General features: G+C 32.8%; 1 protein-coding gene across 5 annotated transcripts in view; it reads left to right on the plus strand.

Moving 5' to 3' along the window:
- The window catches only part of LOC124359137 (dynactin subunit 1), a 67,923-nt gene that overhangs the window by 24,555 nt on the left and 17,450 nt on the right, over window positions 1–25,918 (plus strand). For all 5 annotated transcript variants that reach the window (XM_046811621.1, XM_046811625.1, XM_046811623.1 and 2 more), the window contains 10 exons: window positions 4,286–4,469; window positions 6,823–7,046; window positions 8,416–8,600; window positions 8,831–8,990; window positions 11,544–11,750; window positions 12,640–12,822; window positions 13,051–13,183; window positions 16,302–16,495; window positions 17,510–17,647; window positions 23,789–23,983. In XM_046811621.1, coding sequence (XP_046667577.1) covers window positions 4,286–4,469; window positions 6,823–7,046; window positions 8,416–8,600; window positions 8,831–8,990; window positions 11,544–11,750; window positions 12,640–12,822; window positions 13,051–13,183; window positions 16,302–16,495; window positions 17,510–17,647; window positions 23,789–23,983 — 1,803 coding nt within the window. The remainder of the gene's footprint in view (window positions 1–4,285; window positions 4,470–6,822; window positions 7,047–8,415; window positions 8,601–8,830; window positions 8,991–11,543; window positions 11,751–12,639; window positions 12,823–13,050; window positions 13,184–16,301; window positions 16,496–17,509; window positions 17,648–23,788; window positions 23,984–25,918) is intronic.

A 25,918-nucleotide genomic window follows, 5' to 3' on the forward strand; every position in this document is an offset into this window, starting at 1 on the left:
GATGGAAAGTTTAAGGTGATTTTTTTGCAACCGAATGTTACCTCAATCCTTCAACCCATGGGCCAGGGAGTGATTAAGGCCTTCAAGCATTACTACAGAAAAACATTGATTCGTAGTGTACTAATTGACCTAGAAGAAAATAAAACAGTCATTGAAATCTACAAAGATATTAACTTAAAGGATGCTGTTTACATGGCTGCAGAAGCGTGGACTAATGTCAAAGAGACTACCCTAAAAAAGCCTGGAACAAGCTTTGCTCAACATTTGACTCTGAAACTAAGCCTACACCTGAAGAACCAAGAAATGACACCTTTGTTTCAGAAGTGGTTGAGCTGTTGAAAGGTCTTCAGGATTTGAAGATTATGACCAAGAAAATATTTCACTTAAAACTCTTTAAAAAATCGAATCTTGCTTCTTAGGCTTACGTGGCCAATATTATGACTATCATCTTTTATCAAGTTGATGGGAAACTATCAAGTTTTTTTATTCATATCACATCAAAACAATGGTAGCCCAGTTAAAATAAAAATCTATATATATTTCAGCTTTGCTTCATTCTTCATTCAACAGACTTTCAAATCATTATTACCAGTAATACATATAAGCTTCTATATCTTAGTAAGGGCGGAGGTTATTGACAGGCAAGTCATTCTACCAATGAAGATCGGGCTCCTTGCATAACTGAGAACCTACCTTTCAAGTATGGAAAATATTTGATTGTCATAACATCAACCATGTTAGCGTAAGAACTAAAATTACCAAGCGGTATGGGAGGAAAAGTATAAGAAAACTCAGCTATTTTCTTATTGAGAGTATATGTTGGAAGGAACCTAGTTTGCCCGGTTTGTTGATGAGATTTAATAAGCTCGAAAATTATCAAAAAACTTGTAGTTGTGATTAAGTTTTGTCCAATCACAGTACATGTCCACATCTGTATTACTGGCATTATTAGTTTAACATATGTCTATTTAAGATGGCTCTCCACTTAAAGGTTAAGATATTCAAAGAATTTTGATTTTGTTAATAATGTCTCGACACAGTGTTCATCGAAAAACTCATTTGACAAAATGTATTTTTTACTTTAGAGTGCTTTAAATCTAGATTTGCTATGTCCAAAAACAAATTTGTTATGCTTTTAAAAATCTAGATAATTGTATTGTAGTACAATATGTCAAAATAGCTGCTTAAAAAATTTTTAATATTTTTTAAACCTAAGAATCTTAATTCTGTAGGAATACTGTATGTGGGAAAGTTTTTCTAATGGGTAAAGTCAGGGGCATCTTAACAATATATCCCACAAGTTTGTCCCTTATTTTCAAATACAACCTTCTCTATACTATTATATAAAATCTAATGGTGTATGTCTGTGTGTTTATATGTGTATCTGTGTGTGTGTGTGCGCGTGTGTGTGTGTGTGTTTTACTCAGCCATGAAAAAACTACTGGCCCAATTGTACTGAAATTTTATATGGACATTCTTAGAGTTCCTGGAGTACAGAGTTTGTAAAGATATTAAAATAAGAAGTCTTGATAAAAATATAGTTTGAAAAGTAAATTTAGCAAATTTTAAGTATGTAGTGCTTTATCATTAGTGTAATTGCAGATATCAAAGACAAAGTTGCTACAGATTTAAAGACTGATATAAAACCCATCTAAGTTGGTTTTTTACGCATAAGTAGGCTTTTTAGAACTGTTTATGTATATATATTCTTGATCAGGGCGACAAATTAAATTCAATTGTGGTACCCGAAATATCTTAATCTGGAAGTAAATTTCAATAGCTGAAAGTAGACGCTTTATGACCGAAATAGGCTTCTCTGACCTGTGTATATATAGTTTTATTGGTGAAACAAAATAATACTATTACCGGAGTAAGTGTTTGTGGCAACAAGACAAACTCTACATTGTTGCCAGAAATATAATTCACTTGAACCAGAAGTGCTCATACATGTATAAACTGTACGAAACCGCAGGTAACTGATAGTAGGTATAGTTTTCATGGTTAGACCTCTAATTGCAATAGCCTTCACATTGTAGTAACTTTGCTTTCTGTAATATTTTTCTAACAATTTAAGTTATATACAAATTAGCATTGTAAATACATGTCTGTCTTTGTTACATTATAAAAGAATGAAAGTTTTAAGTATCAGCAATTAAGATGCTCTTTTAGATCCTGTAATGGTTGAGATTTATATTGTGAATCAAGTTTTCTTTCTTAATATATGCAATGTATAGAAACAGCAATGTTATCTTGTTTAAATGTAATAAAACAATATAGTTTTCAAAGTCACAAATATTAAAGCTGTTATTGTTTTTTTTATTATTATTATTCTTTCTTAATACTACACCGGATTAAGAAATACTGATTCTCTATTCACACCAATACAATAGTTGTATAGAAAAAATAGTAAGCTTCAAAAAATTTCAATTTAATTTGGCTTTAACTTAGAGGTTTTAGTGTTAATTTTCATTGTTAGCAATTTAACTCCTGTTTTGTCATAGTTGTAGTGACTAGTATGTCTTGTTTAATTGAGGTGTTGGTCACTGTAAATAAAAAACAAATGTTCCTGTAAAATGGTAAGTAGTTAAAAGGTGGACTAAAGTGTTAGAGTGTTGTAAAATGTAATATAAAACCTGTTCACAAGTCTCACTAGATTAACTGTGGTGTTGGCGTTAGAGAATATATTCGTGTAGTCATTCATGTGATATTGCCAATTTTAAATTAAATATTGTTTTGTCAACAAGTTTGTAGTATATAGTATAATTTAAATAAATTTAAAAACAAAACTAAGGAGATTTATTTTTAATAAAACTAATTCAATACACAATTTGTTAACGTACAAATTGAAATATAGTATACCTTTGGTTATTAGGCCTATAGTTAAATGGTTCATCCCTGCTTATTTTGATGCATAAATACTTTTGGATATCAGTAGGTTAATAGCTGTTTTTTGCAAAAATGTTTACACTAATATTAAAAATAGAAAAATGTGAAAACTTTGTTGAAAAGCAGCATTAATTATGTATTAATTTCATGTTCATGTTCATTTATTAATTTTTCTGATAATGATTTTGAAACTTAAAAACAAAACCATACAAATTTTTAAATATCTTATTTTTTAGAATTTCTGTAGGTTGAGGAATGGTGTGCATCATTACCAGTTCAATCTTAAGACCAGTTCTAGGTTTCAGATAATGGTAAATCATAAGAAGTTATAGTAGCATGTTTCCTGGAATCCCTCCTCCCTTATTACCAGTGTTGTTACTGAGGACATCCAGGTGTATGGACAAAAATGCTATTGCGTTCTGTTGCAAAACAATCACGGATGGGTGTTCTTGGCTGGTTGTATACTTCTGTTCAAGATTGTGTTGCTCCTATCGGCGCTCTCATTATTAAAGATGATTGAATGAAGATGCTATGTGATGATTGAATTTGTCATGTCTCGAGTGTTGCATAGATGAGCTGTAGTTTATCTCCATTAATATTTAAATTACACATGTGTGCCATACAACCCTATGGCAAAAATAGAATTTCAACTTAAAAAATCTAAAAATTAAACTTATAATGGGAGTTCCATTGGGACACTTATACAAATGTATGTTGAACGTCCATTTTACTGGGACGTAGTGGCACATATCTGGGGGTAGAACAACCAAAGCATTTTTGTGCCGCCTGTTTTTTATTTTTTTTTTATGTTAAAATGTCAGTGAATATGTTAAAATTTCAAAGTTTCATGAGTAGATGAATAAACAACTCTCTCCATAACTTTCGTTCTGTAGAAATTGTCCCTTCTTGTTCATGTTGTGAAGTACAGTATAAAGCTTGGTAACCAAAGGTGTACTATTTTCTAAAGAACGTTCAACACAATTCAGTCTTTAATTTTATGTTTAGTACTTTGTATTTTTCCAACACATAAATAATTTTTTATGGTTATTCTTAATAATAATGTAATTTTTCTAGATGGTTTGCCACTTAACTTTTAATTTTTAGTTAAAAAAAAAAGAAATTATAATCAAGGATTGTTGTTGAACTTAATATTGGCAGCTAAAATCCATTCTTTATTACAAAAAAGTCCAATATATTGATGTGATTTTGATTAATTTTACATCAGACTACTTACTAAGTGATAAAAGGTTGTTATTTAATTTATATTATACAATTGTTCTTAATTATTAAAACTACCATGATAAATTTAGTTTTAAAACTGTATTATTTTAATTCCTTAAAGTGTGAGACAAAGTTTTTTGCACATAAACCTGATGAATGTTCTGTGACTTTGGCACAGACGGGGTTTGTGGAGACATTGAAGCCACAGTTTACACCAGGGCAGGTACTGGCTTCACCCTCAACATCCCAGAGCCAGCCCCCCTCCGCCCGTCCACCTCCTCCGCCCCCTGTTGATCCTGAGGAGCTGGCCAACTTCAAGTCTCAGGTGCAGGATCTCGGAGAGAAACTGGAGACAATAAAAAGTATGTTTAGTTCCCTAGCTATGTAATACAAGATAGGGGTACACCACATCACGTGTCACGTAATAGGCTTCGCTGAGGTTAAATTCTAACTTTCAAATCTGTCATTTCATTTTCGAGAGGTCCTGCGGACAGATAGAAAGACGGACAGTTATAAAGAATTTGTAACATCCCCTCCAACAGGCAAAAGAAAAAACTGTGTCAGCCTTCTGAGTCTAGCCTTCAATGGTGCTCAGTCAAAGAAGGCTGTAACTCATTCTTGTCTATGTAGAAATGAAGATTCACGTAAAATTCAAAGTCAAAATATGATATCTTGCCACATAAATGTAATCCCATTTTTGGTAATTTGAAAACCATTTGAATTAGGTTTCATAGAAGTCTTTAAATAATAACAGTTCCAGTGAGCTAGAAAGGGTACAACAACACAAGAGTGTGTTGAAGTCTAATCTTGTTACTGAAGATTAACATTAATTTTCCACATTTTTTTCTTTTTAATCTTATGAATAAAAGTCATATGGTGAAAAGTCTCAAATGATTCGATTCGGTTTGTTTACAAATTGATCTATTCTGCTATTTTCTCATTGCCATCATGGTTACCCATAAGACCAATGTAAAAATGTTTGCTAACGTTCAACAAAACCCCATGGAGTGACATGCTCTATCATGTAACTCAGTGTTGTTAATATATAAAAGAAGCTTCATGCAAAATTTCAAATCTGTAGGTAAGTTCGTTTTCGAAATATCGTGCGAACATAAATTAAATTTGTTCAGCCCTACGAGTGATACGCTTCACTAAAGCTCAGCTAATTATTTGGAAGCAAACACAGGTTTACAGTGGTAAATAGCCAACAGAGCTATTGATGGTAATGTTTTAGTACACTGTAACCATAAAACTGGCAATAACTGTCTGGATTACCACATTTGGTTGTAGCAGTTGCAGCAGTGACAGAGGAAAAATTAATTTGTACTTGTTCAATGTTATTGTGTAGTTGTAAACTTATACAGTGTGACTAGAAACTTTTTACCTTGCTTTATTATTTGGTAAATCCTAATTAACTGTTTTAAAGGTGTAATTATAGGTAACTAAAATCCAGTAATTAATAATCTAGAAATTGTATTTATGTAATGTTTAAAAATTAGTTTTTTTTATAATGTAAATGTAATTGTTATAATTAATAGCCATATTATTTTTAAATGTCATGTCAAATTTAATTATGTTAATATTTCATTAAGATGGAGTTATCACATTTTATAAATATTTATATTAGTAGGTGTTTTTGTAGTATTTACAAGAATAGAAGTTATCAGAATAATTGAGGAGATCTCCCCATCAGTCACTTGTCATCAATTAAAAAACAGTTCACATACTAGATTAGTACTAGACACATCATTGCAACCCTGGTCTTATGGTTAGTTTACCGAACCTTATTTCCCCGCTCACCTTGCAGCGTTGCTATATTGTCAAATCAGCTGATTCGCAGTGTGAGGTGACTTGACCGACATATGCTTTGTTCCGGTTGTTTACATCAGTTTTGTTCTTTGGTGTTCGATTATGCTGCATGTTTTTATTTTATTATTATTATTTGCTCTCATTCTGTGTCGTAGTGTAAACATGTGTTATTTTAAATCGTGAAAGTAAAGATTCTTGAAGATAGATGGGAAGTAAAGATGAGGAGTAGCGATCACTCAATCATTGAATTCACTCGATTATCCCATTATTAGTTGTTATTCCATTACAGCTGGCAACACCGTGCCATAACCCAGTATTGCATTGATATGTCTCATGCTATAGCACCTTATTGCATTCAGTGACCATTCTTATTGCATTCTTTGACGTCTCGGATGTATACAGCATAGAAAGTTTGAGACACCAAACTCAGTAAGTAATTTCCTAGTTTATTGGTAGGTGGTGTGAGTGTCATATTCTATTTCCATTGATTACTCAATATACTTCTTGTAGTATTGATAGTGTTACAGATTTAGTTAAGATTAAAATGTTACTAACTCAGGTATCATTGAAATAACCTTCTGTTTCCAGTAAAATAGACATATTTAACTCTCCGGTACATGTATAGGATATCTTGTTAGGATGAATTATTTGTCTTTAGTCATCATGGTCACAATACTCTGCAGGCAGATGTGAGTTATAATAGTATATTACAACAGTTTAAATAGTCTTCTCACCTCTTTAACTCTTTAATCACCTGTATTAATCAGTAGCAAAGTAAAGGATACTTTGTCCATGATTTTGATAATCAAATATTGTACAGATTCTTAGTCATATTATATTTCACCATAATGAGAATTAGCTTCATTGTCGTACAACAGTGATTGATGTTTTTACTGCTTGTACCAGTAAAATACAAGGAGAAGTCGCATGAGGTGGAGCAGCTAAAGATCCAGCTGGACCAAGCCCAAGAGTTCAAAGCGAAGATGCTAGATGCTCAGGCAGCACTCAAGAAAGAGCTGGAACGCGCACGGCGTGAGGCCGAGAGGGCAAATGAGGCCAAGGAGGAGATGTCGGACATAGCGGAGACTCTGGAGCTCATCACACTCGATAAGGAAATGGCTGAGGAAAAGGTACTGAAATGCAACAAATTAATGCTTTCTACAAAGAGATTTGAAAAGATCTCTTTGTAGTAAGCATTACAGTTTTAAACTATACTCTTAAAAGAAAACAGAGATAAATACGTTAAAAAATTTCTATTATAACACAATTCAAATTTGTGTCTAGTATTTTTTTTATTAAACTTTAAATGTTCAAAAATACAAACCTTTCTAGTTCAGTCTATATATTTATAAAAAAAATTATTTAAAATGTCCAATCTTATTTAATCTAAATAAGCAAATGTTTTTCATCAGACACATCATGTCAATCAACTGTAGCGGTTAAATAGTACTGCATCATTAAAGTTTCTTATTTGATAAGTTACCTAGGCCTTTTTTACTTGTAAAGGTTTATAATTTATGATATTGATTTATAAGATTGTTTTTATTGAAATGCGTGTAGAAGAAGAGATCTAGTGTGGTTTAGTAAGTGTCAAAAATACGAATCTTGCCAAATTTCATTTCTTTTTCTACTAACCAAACTCTGAACAGGGTTCAATCCATCATTTTCATTGTGGAAGAACAATTGTAGAATGCTTATAAGACAACATTTTTAGGATTAGTTTTAGATAAAAACTTTCTGGATCATAAGTAAAAAAACCACATGTTATTATCGTTCCCAAAACATTTTGGTCATTTTCAATTGCATACAAAGTGTCAGTACAAGCATTTTTTTGAGCTTCTTGTTGTTCAAACGTTATAATTTTAGCCACCATTTTAGCATACACTTTTCGCATGTTAAGATCGTCATGTAAAATTTGCTGTATACATTCTTTATTAATATCTACAGTTTCACCAATTGCGCAAATACTTAATCAGCGTCAGACCAAATCAAATTACCGAGTTTTTCTACATTTTCATCAATCATCAAACTCATCACTGAAGGACGACCTGACAGTGAATCGTCTTCATTGTCTTCTCTGCCATCTTTAAAATGCTTAAAATATGTGTCCATGATATTCACTGCCCTATAATTCTTTTAGTAAATTATAAGTTTCAGTAGCAGTTTTTCAAAGCTTAAAGTGGAATATCACAATAATTTGTTGTTCTACTATTACACTAACATGGTTTTTCATTTAAGCTTAACCTTATGGTAATAAATGTAATACAACTTCAGAAGACATTATCAAAATCAGCAAAAAGAACTATTTCAAAATCAGATACTGTCACACAAATCTAAACTAAAATTCATTTATGATGGACCACACTTTGATTTGTTTTTAAATTTAGTTATATTGTATTTTTTTTTTAACTCATCACTTTCAACATCCTATGATTTTTCTTAGTTTAAATACAGTTAGTCGTACAGATTCGTTTACAACAATTTTAAATTTCTCTGTAGGTGGAATCTTTACAACTAGAACTGGAACAAGCCAGAGAGAAGCTAGAAGAAGTTATGCTTGACTATCAACTTCTCAAAGAGGAAATGTCAGAAAAACGTGGAGAGACTGATCAGAATGTGCCAACTTCCTATGAAATGAGGCAGCTTGAACAACAGAATGCACGATTAAGGGATACTCTTGTCAGGTATGCCACAAGATGATTTACACTTTTACAGCAGTTGAGGTTTGGGTATGCGGTATGTTGAAATTACGCTTTAAATTAGTTGTAATAAGGTTCATTAATAATAATATGCTTTTAATTTTCTTTGATGGCGGTTAAATATTTCAATTTAGTCTTACACTTTGTGATGTGATTAGTGCATGAAGCACGATAATTTAAAATTTATTTCATGGGAAAACTATGTAAAATTTTAGGATGCGTGATTTGGCTGCGCATGAAAAACATGAGATGCTGAAGCTGACCAGAGATTTGGAAGCCAAGAAGGCTGAAAATGCTGATCTTACGAAGACAAATGAGAAACTCATTGCTAGAACTACTGAGCTAGAAAATCAAGTCACTGATCTCCATGAGCAGGTAAAACTAGAGTTCACATCAATGTCTCAGAACCTAAGGATGTATGTTTACATAAAGAAATGAATTAATGCTATTTGCTCTTACATTTGCATGGTTGAAACACTTCAATTTACAATACAATACAGCACTTCTTTTATACAATACTAATCTTGGTAACACAATACATCCTGTACAAAGTGACTTTTAGCAACTAAACAACCACATAACAATGATTATATAATAACAGTTATGAATATACACGTGATATATTCATTCAGTAACTGTTTTTTATGAATAACAGGTTCTCGGAAGGGACCTGGTCAGATACATTACACATATTCCAATTACGGTTCACAATTATATTGTCTGAGTTTATCTATATAGCCTGATATTAGCTATGTATGGACTGGGAGTGGACAGTGTTGGATTTTTTAAGTCGGAAGAAGATCGTGCAGGCCTTATTTCCCTCTAAAATTTACAAATAAAATCAGGTAAAATTTTGTCTGATTTTTAATTTTTTAAATCTTGGATTCCTTTATTGAATTTTCTCTCTCAGAAATACAAACAAAATGTACTTAAACTCTTTATTGTAAGTAGTTTTCTAGTATATACTCACTAAAATATGTAAATTAAAATAGCAAAGTTAAATATTACCTAACAGTTAACTCACATATAAGTGTACCAGATCCATAAAATCCCGTGCCAGGAGCAGAAATCAAGCTTATGTCAGAACACTTGTGCTTCTCACCGGAGACTAGTGTTTTAACATTTAAAGTTTGGCATGCTGTAATATTTTGTCTGTATGGTTTGCCCTACATTTCAGAATTTCTAGACCGCCGCTGCCTTGAAAATATGTCATGACCTGTTTAATTAGTGCAGTATATCAGGCAAGGTTGCTTAATTTTAATTATGTCCGTAATAATTTCTTATGATATTCATAGTTCCTTGTGTAAAGTGTCCTCATTGTTGGTCAATCCTCTAGTTTTATTGTTGGTCTGTGCTATGTAGTTTGTCCTTTGAGTTTCCACTGAGGATTTCTTCTCGACAAGATTTTTTGGCCAACATGATGTAGAGCTAAATTTCTTAAAGACTGTCTTGGGATGGGGAAAGGCTTTGTTATCCTGGCCGTTGGATGCATCTGTGCTTCTTGTCATCTTATGCCATCAAACAGACTGCCTGCCACTACAAGGTTGATCACATGTGCAGGCCTCCCATGGAAGGTTGCGACCTTCATATGAAAATGGGATCTGTTTTTTATTTTATTTCAAACAAGTCTACACACTTTTCACAATTAACTGTATGTGGTGAACCCATCGGTACTTAGGAGATACATTTTTTATCATCAAGTGTGCGTTAAAAAGTTGAAAAGTTTATGCAAAAATTATTTAAATCGTAGATGCAAGCTAAATTTGGTTTATGTATGTAGTTTTATTTATTATTTAGTGTGTTACTTTGTGTATCGGGATCCAAACCAAAACTTTAAAATTTTTTATGTATCCAGGTATATCCTAGCGTAATTGTTCACTATCCTTACTTTACTGCTTTTGGTAGAGAAACTAGATCCTTTGGATTGTTGTTAAATATTACAACAATTACTTATACTATTTTATGCCAGAGGGGCTCTTACACTAAAAACTTCTAAGTTTCTCAACTACAGCCTCTTACTGATGCTTAACATTTTGTTCTGAGGTTTATTTTTCTTAGATTTATACTAGTAGTTGTGTCCTCTTTAATAAAATGTTGATGTAATATTTATTTATGTTTTAAAAAATTATTTGAAAAAGTTAGATCTCTGGAGGACATTAGTCAGGCATCCTTTCACAAGTTGCCCAATACTGTGGCTCCCATTCTTCAGGCCCTATCCTGATAGATAATGCCTTTGTGCTGAGGTTATATTTGATTTTTTGGTAGCCTATTTTGGCTGAAGGAATTTCCAGAGATTAGAGATTAGAATCTGTTAGGACTTATTCTCCCCTACTGTCATTCTCCCTTATCAAATGGGCTTTCTGCTAGTTTCTTGGACAAACATTGAGAGGTTTCAGAAGCATTAGTTTTTTACCACAGCCTTTAAGGGAGAGACTCAAAATGAATAAGTTTTATCGTCCTTAGGGGGTCAAGGAGAGTTGTCCTGTGTATATCGGATTGATTAAGTAGACAGGGTGAGTGCTAGGGCTTGGTGTGTCTGAAGAAGAGACAGACCAGATGATACTAGAAGCTATCAATCCAGAAGAGCGTTCTTGGGTTGTGTTTGCGGGCAGACCATCTCTTTCCTTGAGATGGATAGAATGTGTATAACTTCTTGCAATAATTCAGTTCACTGACTAATTAAGAGAGGACTAATAATTCGTTGAGGAATTTCAGTAACGAGGGAGCTAATTTAGTGGTCTCTCCATTGTATTCTCCCCAATCATTAAACATATATTAATCTTTTTATTTTTTTTATTCGTTTTATATTCTGCAATCTGGAGTGCAGGTAGAATGTATTAAGGATACCATCTCTTTTGCGTGAATCCTGTAGGAATTCAGCTATGAGATGAAGTTTAGATTGTATAACAATATACAATGTGTTTGCAGGTGGATGCAGCCTTAGGAGCAGAAGAGATGGTGGAGCAGCTGGGCCAACAGAAGTTGACACTGGAGGACAGGCAGAAGGAGCTGGAAGAGACAATTGCTGATCTGGAAGCCCTACAGGAGATCAATGACCAATTACAAGAAGACAGCCGAGAACTGGAGATGGATCTAAGGGAGGAAGTTGATCTGGCGCACGCTGCTACGAGAGAGGTAGATATTCGTGAAAATAAACGTTATAAACCATTTCAATTCTTAGGCGTATGCAATTGGTGTCATAACTATTATCTAAGTTTTCTGGTTCACACCACATTGAAACATTGCTCAAACAATAAATTGTAGAAATATTTCAACCTCGCTGTAATGAACCATATTCAGTTAGCAGATGTTAAACCAAGACTATAAATTCATTATAAGGGTTATTGCAACACCCAGACTTATATGAAATCCACCTATAACTATGTAAAAGACAACAAACTCGTTATATTCTTGTTGTAGTTTTAAATAATCTTGTTCATTTACTTTTTTTATTTAAAAAAGCTAACTTAGAACTAACTTACAGTACATCGTTAGTTTGTCTTTAAAGTTAAAATGAGAACTAACTAGTTTGTCTTCTAGGTTATTAAAGTTCATTATTCTATTTTATCTAGCCAAACTTCAATAATATGTGACCAAATTAAGAAATAGACGGAAAACAAATGCTAAGTTATGCTTGAGCACTGGCTGTGTAATTAAATGGTACTGAAGCAGGACTCCGACATAGACTGCAATGTATTAAATATCTATAGGAGACAAAATCTTTATTATAATTCATTACAGTTATAGTAAAAAGTGGAAAGTATTTATGACTCAAGAAATGAAAAAACTCGTGGTCTAACTGGGTTAGTAAATACAATACTAAAAAAGTATTTAACAATTCAAATGTTTATTTTATTTAACATCAACCTCTTTTTAGTTATATAAGGGGAAAAGTATAATCATTAGCCTTCCAGTTATACTTCAAAATTTAATTGATGACTAAAAGAAGTCACAGATAATTTGAGTAGAAAGGGTTTTTTGTGATCAAGTCCAAATATAATAATATCTGTGTGAATTGTTGCAGGCCTTGAGACAAAAGGAAGCAATACTGGAGAGTCTAGCAGACCGAGAACTGACAATCGTGAAGTTCCGAGAGCTGGTTCATAAGCTGCAGGAGCAAAATCAGGATCTTCGCATTCAGTTGGAGAAGGAGTCAAGCAACAAGTCATCTGTTGCACAAGTTCTACCAGAGATGTTGGATTTCAAGGTAATTGTTTTCCCATTATATACAAGCAATCACTTTTTCCATGTCTATGGTTCCATAAGGTGTGTGAGTTTATCAATAAATTAACATTAATAAATGTGTTTAATAAATCAACACTAGAGTTTTTTGGCAGTGTGTCAAAATAAAAGTGGATAGCAAGGTATAAAGTGATGTAGCTCTTGTTGTATAACCTTTCTATTTTTATATACTACAGTATGTTTATTGCAACAGAAAATGTTTGCTGAGAGCAAAGCACACGCAAGGGCAATAGACTTGGAGCTGCGAAGGATGGAGGTACAACAGTCACAGCAGCATGTGCAATATCTGGCAGCCTTCATGCCGGACTCTTTCATGAACCGAGGAGGTAATGTGTTTAATGACATACAATTGCTGTTAAATTTCTTATTTAAAGCAGTTAAAACAATTACCTTAATTATATATGTATAAGAGTCTGATAAATAAAGTGCAAACTAATACCAAATAGGATCTGATTCAGTTATTGATACTAACATGTTGGAGGTTTTTTATTATGTCTTTGTAAATATCAGTATTTATCTGTAAAGGCCGGTATCATCTTTACATAGCATCACTTCAGATATTGTTTTAGTTAGCTATCAAACATTCTTTTAACTGGTCAAATAAGGTTTTTTTTTCAGACTCCAAGTGTATTCATGTCTTTTTATCCTTGAAATTACAATTTAGTTAGTGTGATGTTTCATTAAATTATATTTGTGGGAAGGCAGCCAATGAATTCAGTTACATATAATCCAAACTTTGTTCACAGTTATTGCCAATTTAGTCCAAGTCTAAAAATAACACTAAACTAGACCACATCTCTAAATCCTGTCATTTGGTTGTTGTAGCTTGCATGGTGACCACTACAGTAAGACTCATGAACAAAACTCGTATAAATACACAAAGATTTAGTAATCTCAATATCTTAGCTAATTTTGATCATATCTTCATGATTTTTTCATTCAAATAGTCATAATGAAATTAACTATATCTACTATAATAATGTTGGTATTTAATTATTTGTGTATGCTAAAATTTATTTTTCTTACAAGAAAGAAACATTGTATATCCAGCAGTCCATCATGCTATCTCGAGCTGCATCTGACAACTTATTATGGCTTTGAGAAAACATACTACAATATAAAACACTTTTATAAATTTTATTTTACTAACATCTAACATAAATAATCTACAAATACACATCTCGGTAAGACAATTTCACCACTTTGTGTACTCTCACTGCCATAACTGTAATCAGCTGACATATGTCTGTTGAATGTTGTCAATATTCAGAAAAATAATACAATTAAAATAAAAACCAATATGAACATTATTTTGTACTCCCTTTTATGTACATTGTTCTTTTATAGATATACTTTATCAGAGTAGTTCAACAATTGGCCGCAAGATAGAAAAACATGATGGGCTGACGTTGCACATTATATGCGTGTCAAACCACGTAATGAGGTCATAAGCCGGTGTGTCCATATAACGTTAAACCATATCAAAGGGTAGCAATAACTCATACAGCATCTTCAGCTTCTATAATGTTGAACTACTCTTTTAACCCTTTTAGGACCAGACCAAAATTTGACATGTGCAAAGAAAATTTTTGCGTTTCTCTGGCCATGCTCCAAGAACTGTGCATATTAAATATGTGCGATTTTTCAAGCGTTTGAGAGAAAAATCATATCTTCAGAACTAATTACTGTACAGATTTGTTTTTAGGCTTAAAATGTTTATAATTAAATTGTTCATTGTGAAAATATAAATTTAAGTCATTTTATAGCAAAAAACAATTTGATTTATCTGTTTATCAAAGAAAAAAAAATTAAAAAAATTGAGTTTGATCTTCAATAACTACTAAAAATAAGAATAAATTATCCGTGGGAAATGGTATTATTAGTTCTACATATAATTCTCTATAACTGTACAAAATTTGAAAGCCCTGGAATAAAAAATAAAAAGTTTGTAAATGAATTAAATTTTTCTATAACACTGGTTAAAACACACTTTTCAGCATTAGCCTAACATACAAAACCTTACAGGCTACTAAGGATATTATTTGGTACTTTGGGATTATACCGACCACACCATTATGAAGAACACAAAAATATACATTTATAGAAACAAACATGATAGAACGAAAAAACAACTCTTTAATTACAAAATTACAAACTTACAACAATTATCAATTGTTAATGGGGTCAGATTCCGTTATATGCCCCCAACGCTTAAACTTTTTTCAATGAACTTAGAACGTTATAAAACGATGTAGTTGAGTAACATACCTAACATTCCATCAATCAACAAGCATTTCCAGGTATTGTGATCGGTATTTTTGTCGCTGTTATCTTATCTTTCTCGAGAATCCCGATTACGGCAGGCCGCGCCGTATCACATGATTATTTAAGTTTTTTTGCACGGTACATAAAAACAAGTTTTGTGTGTTTTTTTCAATAAAGAGTTTAGTTTTTGTTTGGTAATGTTGTTTTTGTTGAATTTTTGTGTTTGTAGAAATGTAGGGGTAAAACACGGAAGTACAACAAAGCGATGCACCAGCTGAACGGGCGGCGATACTCTGCAATCACGTTATCTACTAGACCGCTCGACTTTGACCTCTGTCTGAGGATGGGGAGGGGTTTGCAATAAGACAATTATTCCTGTTTTATATTGACGAAATATTGTTCTACGCTAATCTAGTAATCAGTAGAAGCAAAATGTCAAATAACAATTCATGTCTGGGTGTGGTCGGTATAATCCCAAAGTACCCTGACAACATTAAGAATCAACTTGGCCGTAAAATATTTTTTTTTCACCAACCTGATGATTCCAAAGACGTTTAAAATTTGATATCATAGTAAGAAACATACAGGGAATAGAAAAATAGTATATTTATTCCATATAGAAGATTAAAATATCTCTTAAAAATATGAAAAGTCCGCCGGCGATAAATCAGACGGCTGGTCCTTTTCGCATAGTACGCCGCCGGCGATAAATCAGACGACTGGTCCTTTTCGCATAGTACGCCGCCGGCGATAAATCAGACGGTTGGTCCTTAAAGGGTTAATCAGCATCAGGTTTTTATCAAAATTCTGAAACTAGTCAATCTCTGTATTGTAATCACACAAAAGTATTGTTAGCAAGTCTACAAGTTGGGTTGATTATTAATAGTTAGCATTTGAATGGACTGAATAATAAAATAGTGGTAAATTAAAGATTATGCACTTAACATGTTTACCCCTTACTTAAAATTAGTCATGAGTTCAAGTGTTACCACTCATCAGAGTTCATTTTTATTTAGTGTTAAGCATGGCCACAGTTTAGTTAGTGTAGTTGTGAGCCACTTTCATAAGTGTCAATTCAGTCTGAACTCAGGTATCGTCTACACAGAGGACACGCAACTTAATGCTTTCTAATCTGAATAAAAGTATTTGGTCATTAATGCTCTACTGTATATTTGCCAGGTGATAATGATGCAGTATTAGTGCTGCTGCTGTTCCCCAGGCTGTTGTGGAAGTGTGAGGTGTTGTTATCTCAGCTCAAGGACAAGTTCCCGGCTGTCACGACTGCTATTACACCTCAGGTGCTCACCCAGGGCCACGCAGTACAGCAGTATACCGCCCGCTGTTACTTGGCCATGCACCTCCACTCATTACAAGTTAGTGTCCGATAGAACTGACTTAAGTTTGATAAATGTATTTTCACTTTTTCATGTGTAAATTAGAGCTGTGCTAAGCCGTTTCAGATGTGGAACTGTTGCAACGAGTTCGCCGTGGGGCAGTTTTGGCTAACAGTTCCATCGCTAAATCAGTGATTGAAATAGCAATTTTTTAAAACATGTGTGATTACAATATTTTTACTAGGCTACAACATTTATTTAGTTTTTTTAGGTTGAAAACTTCAAACTACATTAAACATGCTATACTAAAAAATTTGATCTAGTTTGGTTAAGATCAAAGTTAAATGTAGATAACACCATTAAACATAAAAAAATATTTAAACATTTCCCTACAGAATTGAACATTTCTGTATAATTTTTGTACAGGATTGAGGAAGGGTAAGAAAAGGCAGGAAAACTAAATATATTTTCTCTGGACTCATTGAAACATACAATGTCAAGGTTATCTCATCATTCCAACACCACTACCAACCAGTCTAGAATCCATTTCAATGGCAGACCCTGGTTGGAATGGTCAAATTATCATTACAGTTTGAATTAAACCTTTTCCTTTGTCATTGTTACAGTTCCATAACCTTTGCAGTTACGGAGCATTACGATGAGGCAGTTTCAGTTGCAACATCCCACCTGTACTTTAAATTACTTTTCTGTAAAATTAAAATTTAACTTTAAAAATACTGCCTTTTAATAATTATTATGGCATAAGTTTTCATATTAAAAAATCATGTTTCTGATTTTGTCCTATAATATTAGCATGATTTTTCAAATATAAGCAATGATTTTGTTTTAACAGTGTGAAGCAAGCGAGTGCACTGGTGTATTGGTAGGTTGTGGAAAAGTGATGCCCTTGCCGTGATGCTGTTATTGTCACCAATACTCAAAGATACATTGAAATTCACAGTGCAGTTGTTTTCTTGTAAATTGTTATTTATTTTGAAATTTACTATTAATATCCAAGCATGCAGTTATATATTGAATGTTCACTTTTTTAAGGCAATACTGCGCCAGTTCCATGATGGACTCAACTCATGCAGCCCAGAGACACTGCTCAAAGTCGGATCCTCTTACCCTGATATGGCACAGCAGGAGCGAGCTCTTGATGGTTATATAGATCTGCACAAACGAGATCAGGTTAGAACATTTTACTTTTAAGCTAAATTAAAGAATTAACCTTCTTGGTATCGCATTTTCTGAATGTTCATAGTCTTTAATTCATTTAAAGTAGCAATGTGTTTATCTTTTAACACATTAGCTGCCACGTCGGGCCAAATGGACCGACGCTCTACGTCTTTAAGAGATTGCACGTCGGGTAAAGTGGCCCTACAGCATAACAATGACGGTACCCACCATTTTGATTACCTTCGTGCCTGTGCTGCACCCTGACGACTCTAACTGAAACTGATTGAACTATGAAGAGTTCTGCTATTAACAGAACGTTGTTTGTTGTGTTTATTTTCGTTATTAGTGATATGAATGAGATTGCTACATTGGCCATTTTTGTCAGGCCACATTGCCCGACGGGTATTTTTATAGGTGTTAGAATATAGAAAAATAAGGTTTTAGCCTTATTATTGCTCCCAGGAAGAATAAAATATGTGATTTGTTATTTTACAGTAAGAAGAGATTTATTTCATCAGTTTCACAAAAAGTAAATGTAGTAAATAAAAGGTTGTATCTTATTTATTTTCATATTTTTTGCTTTCCTTACTAATCAAATAATTCAATTCTTATAAGTAAAGAAAAATAAGTAAATACAAAATTACCCTATACAAAAGATGAATGAAGATTTGTGTATAATTTTGAAGCATGTTTCACACAAAAATGGTTTTTCGGGACATTCACTGCAAAACGTTACTTGTGTCAAATTTCTTGCTACCTTACGTCCTTTTTCCTCTGATACATTTTGGTAGCACAACTTGCACATGACCTTTCTTTGTCAGTGTTTTTGTACTCCTCCACCAACAAAAGCAGATGCTGTCATGTAGTGGTGCCCTGTAGTGGTCACTTGGAATGCGTGGCTCTTCCTGCACGTTCATCAAGGAACAGGCCAATTCCTCTCTGAACTTAGTGATAGAGACTAAGTTTTGTTTTTTTTTTTATTATGAGATGTAGTGTGGTTAAGAAAATTATTGTAGGCCAACCAACTATTGACCACTGCAGTTCCAAGAAGAAGTTCTTCAGCTAGTTTTTGGAACCAACGCATTGTCTTCCGTACTGCAGTGTTATATGATGACATTTGATCGGATACGTCTATCCCAACCTTCGCCTTATTGTAGTCAACGATGACTAATGGCTTCATTACATTTGGCCCTCCAACTTTTTTTTGGTCAAGGACGACGTACTCCGGCCTATGGAATGTGGAAAGCATGTGTACCTCCCTTTTGTCTTTCCACTTGGTAACAACTATACCGTCTTTATTTTCGGAACAAACCATTTCACCTTTACTAAGTTTTTGTTTTAAAAGGTTTTTTGGTAGGCCTTTACGACTTTTTCTCACGGTACCAGCAAGATGTGTTTTATTTGACAACAAAGCATTAGCCAATTCTATTGATGTTAGTAGTTGTCTGTATATAACTTGTGGCCTTTATTTAAAAAGTTTGTCATGAGTTCCAGTACTACTTTAGTTGCAACAGAACTGTCTTTCGTCACTTCTACAGTACCTTTCCCCATGTATACTTTTACTGCATAAGTATAACCCATTTTATCACACAGCTTGAATAATTTTATCCCATACTTGTGGGCCTTTCCGAGAATATACTGCCGGAAACCTAGTCTACCACGAAACGGCACCATAGTTTCATCAATAACTAAATCTTGCTCTGCTACTTTCAAAGTGAAGAATAAATTGTTTAGTGCTAGAAGCAGAGGTTTTATTTTACCAATCCGCCCATCTCTTTTGAGGTTTTCATTACCGTTAAAATGCCAGAAACGTAAGAGTAACTGAAACCTGTTTCTACTCATTATTTTTCGGGCAACTGAGAATTTATACAAAGGGTTTTTTGGCCAATAATCACTGATTCTTGCAAGTCCTACTAAACTCATATATAAAAGAAGGCCAATAAATTTTTTCATTTCCCCATGATTGGTATTTTCCCAGTCTTTTAGCCTACTCTTACGACTTAGTCGCAGCTTTGAAATTACTTCATTTGCGTTATGATTAGTTTCTACAACCATAAGCTCAACTACTTCATCTGTCAAGTAATGACGAAAAAAATCTATTGGTTTTTTGTTGTTCGGTAAACAAAAATTAAATTTTGTTGTCTGAGTGAACTGAAACGTTTTCTGCTTACCCTCAAACATTTCCCAGCCCAAATCATTGTCCTTGATGTTTGAAGAAATAAAAGAAGTACCTGTGATATCTGTAACTGTTCCATTAGCATCAGTAGAATTAAGTTCCACGTCTGATTCTTGATTGTCATCAGAGTTATATTCTGAATGAGTACCAGGAATAAAGTCTAGGTCGCTATCAGTGTCATCCGGTATATCACTAACCACCATTGACTCCACACTGTCATCATCACTAATTTCGGCAAAAAAATCACCCGGGAAAGACGGATTCTCAATCATACGTTCGATTTCATCCGTAAGAAGATTATCGCCACTCATTTTTACCAATCACTAGTATACACGCACACAACTATCGAAACATTACTTATAAAAAAACACAATATAGGATTCCAGTAACAAAACGCGTCAATTAGCACTCAGCTATGTGGAAAAGGCGGGTTAGAAGTAAGCTGATACAATTGTAGACAGAGAACTAAAGCGCGGGAATTATTCAGGCTGCACATCAACAAAACAGAATATCCCTGAATCAGGCGTCGGGCGTATAGGCCCGACAGCAAAGATTTATGTAATATATCGCCTTGTAAAAAGCTCTGTCGGGCCAATGTGCACAATGCTTTATAAACGTAATAAATATACATAAATCATAAAATCATGTTTATCAGTAACCAAAGAAGAGAAAAATAACAAAAGGTTACAACAATTTATCTTTTAAAAATTTGGCGCTTTAGCGCTAAAACGTATTTTTCGGGGTTGGCAGCTAACGTGTTAAAAGTTAAAGATTTTATTAGTGATGAGCCAATCCCAAAAAATTGTCATCTTTATGATTCTCATTTCTGTGTTGTTTGATACTAAGAAGTAAGAATATAGCTGATAAAAGAATGTTATTCTCATTTTTATTAAGGATGGGCCAATGTCAAAATTAATTGATTCTGATAGTGATGACAAAATGAATAGTCTCAATTCTGAATTTGATACAACTTCTGTATATACATTAACTGAATATTCACTAAAGAATTTAGATACGATAGGAAGAACAGGTTTACCTTTACCAGACGGGAGGGATGTTCGTCTTCATCATAGAGATATTTAAAATAGCACACTCAGTGTGGTAAATCTAAGGCTGGTTGTCTTATTTTATCTGAATTCTCATTTTAAAATCTGACTTTATGCCCTCTTTAATCATAAATAGTAACTAGGAATATAGTCCCTTTAAATGGTTTTGTTTTTTTACCATTAAAGAAAATCTGGCCAATATGAGTAAAAAATTTCAAACTACTATTAGCCATGATAAACATTTAAAGATATAAACATGCATATATTCTTAAAGAGGACATATGTGTATAAACTAAGGAAATTTAAAGATAAAAAAAGTTGATTGTTTTTTTACTGCTGTGAAGTGGATGTCCCCACATAGATACAACCTATATATGAACATAGGAACACAAATAGAATAGATAAACAAATATTATTTACAAAACTGCCATAATTTTTTAATATGGTCATCAATCTACGTGTTTTCATATACAATAAAATGTTTTAGCAATCAGTAATTTACATACTGTCAATCAACTGTTATCTACAAATAGTTGCATGGTGAAGCATGATTATAAATATATAGAATACGGTCATATTTATAATGATAAAAGTATTATATAAAAAAAACTACTGTCGTTATTTTGTCCAATTAAATTTTTCCATACAGATATTATGACTATGAAATGTTTTATTGATCGGGAATTTGCTAAGCAATCTGATGTCCTCATATAAACTTATTTGAAGATTCGGTGGATTCGATATTCAGCTTCAACACATCACTATGATATTGTTAAATCATGACTTTCCAAACATATTTTAAGCACTTCTGTTGATTTAATTGTTGATTCCTCAATATCGCTAAGAATTTAGTATAGGAATCAATCAATCATTTTCCCTTTGAGTGCCACAGCATCGCTAATTTTGACTGTATGAAAAGTGCATAAAGTGCCAGCGTCACCAATTTTGACGTTTCGTATTTTGTCAATATTTTATATAGTACAAGATTCTTTTTACCAAATAACCAGACAGCTGTATTCAGTAGGTTCCAAACTATCAATAAATACGAGTTTTATGTTGTTTCTCTACTTTTTTATCTGTGAAACTTATGTTGTTTGGGTACTTATCAAGAGGCCACCATTTTTGGATGAGTTTTCCTTATCGGGGAGAAAATAAATTACAGAATAATATAGAGCAGACTTTTTTTAACCTATGTTGGAATTTACAAGTTATTACGGCAATCAATGAAAACAAAAACTAAAAGAACGTTTCATTATTCGAAAATGTCAGGTAATTCGTGTGTCTATTTGGAGACGATTTGGTGAGGAAGTATGACTCATCAAATATTTTTCGATTCATTTTGGAGATAATGAAGTTTATTTTGATCACTGATCAAACTCGGAAAAAAATAGTGGGCTGCAATACTAACGAAGTACGTACGCAATGATTTTATCTTCCAGTCACGTGACGTAGCGGATGAGTACGTGTTGCGTAACGGCCTTTCTTGTTGTTTGTATGCCGATAACCAAGCATTTGAGTAAATACAAAATAAAATAGTAACTTATACAGTATTTTACCGTATTTCTTTACAAAAGTAATGTAGTGATTTGAGTTATTTTGCTGTATTTATTTACAAAAGTAATGTAGTGATTTTAGTTGTGTCCAAGCGAAAAACGTGAATTTTCAGTGTAAATATATTAGGATTATTATTTAATAAATGTAAACTTGTTTATAAATTTTTTAGCAAGTATTTATCTCTACATTTACTAACCATATTTATTTGTGTTATATTAATAATTTTATTAGGATTATTGTGAAAACTACACTATTTCTATGTAATTTCTAAACTCTGACAAATGAAGTACAATTTATAAAATGTCGGTACCGGGCAGCATTTTTTTTATACATATGATGCCATGTTTTTTAAAATTCTAGAATAATATATTACTCTAGAGTTTTATTTAGAATTATATGGCCTTTATCATGGTATAAAGAAATAAAATATAAAAAATAATGTATACACTCAAATTAGGTCGAAACTTAACTTTTTATAAAAAAGTAAATAACTTTTTTTATAAACAGTGAACTTTTTATATTTTGATAAATCAAACTTTGTAACGATATGTATCATATTCTGCATTTAATGATAAAAATAACAACAAAATTATGACATTCTGTTTGGTAGTTATTTTACAACAGCATTTTTCCTAAAAGCTTACAAATATACAAAAAACAGCGTGGCACTTTATGCATATGCCTTGGGAAAATACCTGTGGCACTCAAAGGGTTAATAGTACTATGGTTAAAAACAATTAATTAAAAAAAATGTTTTAATAACATTTAGTAACAGTAATAAAATAAGTGGCTTTAATGCAGATTCATTAATGTTTCACTTGTAAAAAGACTCTTAGCTCATCTTAATTATTTTTGATGTTTACAAGATTAACACAATTAATGTGGTCTTTTGTAAGAAACAGAATATGCATGTCTTTTTTTGTGTAAAGTAAAAAAGATAACGTGAATATATTTAGTTCCATTAAGAGCATAATCTTGCTAATACACTTTGAGTGAATTTAGATAAACATAAACTGCTGTTTTAGTGCGGAAAATCATTTCATTTCAATATTTGATAATATGACAAGATAATGCCTATTTTTTTAATACAGTGCTACTTAGTTTTGTGTAACTGATATGAAAAATTAATTTGATTTAATATGATTGAAAGAAGAAATAAATAACCTTTTATTTTTCAATTTTAGGAATACATAGGATTTTTTGCCCTTAACCTGAAACAAAAAATAGCTGGAAGAAATTTTTTGAAATAGTTGGTTCTAAAATTTTATAATTACAATCAAATAACTATTAAAACTAAAACAAATTAGGATTTGATGTTATTTATTCCAGTTCAATTTTAAAATCCTCGAGAAGAATATAGTGTTTGTGTTCTTGCAGTTGGATGAAAACGTGAACTCGGACAGCCTTGAGAAGTGCGTGAACTACTTTGTGACAATGCACCCACTGTTGCTTTTGGCTTCTGGGGAAACCAGGGTACATCAGGGTCATCTCGTAAGTGATCTGGGCAAGGCTCTACAAGCGGCTTGTGACAGCATACACACGGACACTGCCACCATCCAAGCTCTCATCAAGGTCAGAAAACTTACTCTAGAATTGGTAATATACACTTCTACTTTGTCAAAGCTATTGTTCCTGCTTTGCCAGATGTTTTTAATAATTTATAAAAGCTTATATGATTTTTTTATCGATTCCTCATCTTAACCCTTTGCACTCCGACGTCCGAAATGTCGGACGTTTGGTAAATCCTTTATACTGGCTTTATAAATTATCCAAATGCGGTAAATTTGCGATATACGCAAGCTGGATGGTTGTTGTATGTAAAAACGTAGTAAACCTTTATACTCTATAGTGATTATTTTGCATTTTTACACTGTGTTGTAGAAGTTTGTCAACTTCACCATTTTCGTCAGCTGATTTGATCACAACTTCAACAGCAGATCTCTTCATTGTTTTGTTTAGTCTGATAAGTTATTTCAGTCAATAAGGTTATGTTGACAATCTGAGTGATATTTTTGTCAGTAACATATCAGATTCGGAATCATCTGACGATGCCAAAAGTGAAAGTGAGGGAGTTATTACGGTACTTTGGGATTATACCGATCACACCCAGATATGAATCGTTATTTGACATTTTGCCTCTACTGATTACTAGATTAGCGTAGAACAATATTTCGTCAATATAAAACAGGAATTGTCTTATCGCAAACCCCTCCCCATCCTCAGACAGAGGTCAAAGTCGAGCGGTCTAGTAGATAATGTGATTGCTGAGTCTCGCCGCCCGTTCAGCTGGTGTGTCGCTTTGTTGTACTTCCGTGTTTTACCCCTACATTTCTCCAAACACAAAAATTCAACAAAAACAAACATTACCAAACAAAAACTAAACTCTTTATTGAAAAAACACACAAAACTTGTTTTTATTCTTGATCACACTCCGCCACCCAAAATGCGAGTGCCTCCGGCTATCAGCGCGCTGATGTCAACGAAAGAAAAACATCCCTCGAGATAGTACCTATCAGTAAAATATCAAATTCTAGAGGGGCTGATCAGAAATATAAATTGAATTGTAATGGAAAGGCAATTATGTACCGTGCAAAAAAAACTTAAATAATCATGTGATGCTGCGTGGCCTGCCGTAATCGGGATTCTAGAGAAAGATAAGATAACAGCGACAAAAATACCGATCACAATATGCTGGGAATGCTTGTTGATTGATGGAATGTTAGTTCTGTTACTCAACTACATCATTTTATAACGTTCTAAGTTCATTGAAAAAGGTTTAAGCGTTGGGGGCATTTAACGGAATCTGACCCCATTGATAATCGTAAGTTTGTAATTAAAGAGTTGTTTTTTTCGTTTTATCATGTTTGTTTCTATAAATTTATATTTTTGTGTTCTTCATACTGGTGCGGTCGGTATAATCCCAAAGTACCGGTATTACGGGCATAAAAAGGTATAAAAAAGTAAATATTCAATCATTTGACATAACTCACTATTTGGGGTAATTGTCGGAAATTACAAAACTGCCTACAACATTTTTGTTTATTGAGGTAAGTTTATGAAATTTTATGTGCATGTTTACAATTATGTAAGGAACCTAGAAATAATAATAGTTTATATAATGTCAATGCAATTTTTTTCAGGTATAACAGCTAAATATTAATTTTTGTAAAAGTTTTTACAACAAAATCTTTTTTTTATAAGTGAAAAAAGATATTAAAAATAAGGTAATTACAAATATATATTTTTTTACAATATAGAATTTTATGACAAATAAAACAAAACCAAAATTATAACTCTTATCTGCTAAAATAAAAAAGTTACAACTTTTTAACAAAACCTTTACAAAATTGATAAAAAGGGCTCCGAGGTTTTCGCCAGTACTTGTTGAATAGAGGCCCGAGTTTTTGGTAGTGACCAAAAATTTTACTCTCGAGTGCAAAGGGTTAATAAACAGTTTTTGTCACCAAGAGTGAAAATTATATTAATACAAAAATATGTAGAACAATG

Source organism: Homalodisca vitripennis, chromosome 4 (assembly GCF_021130785.1).
Source record: "Homalodisca vitripennis isolate AUS2020 chromosome 4, UT_GWSS_2.1, whole genome shotgun sequence".
Classification (NCBI taxonomy): Eukaryota; Metazoa; Arthropoda; class Insecta; order Hemiptera; family Cicadellidae; genus Homalodisca; species Homalodisca vitripennis.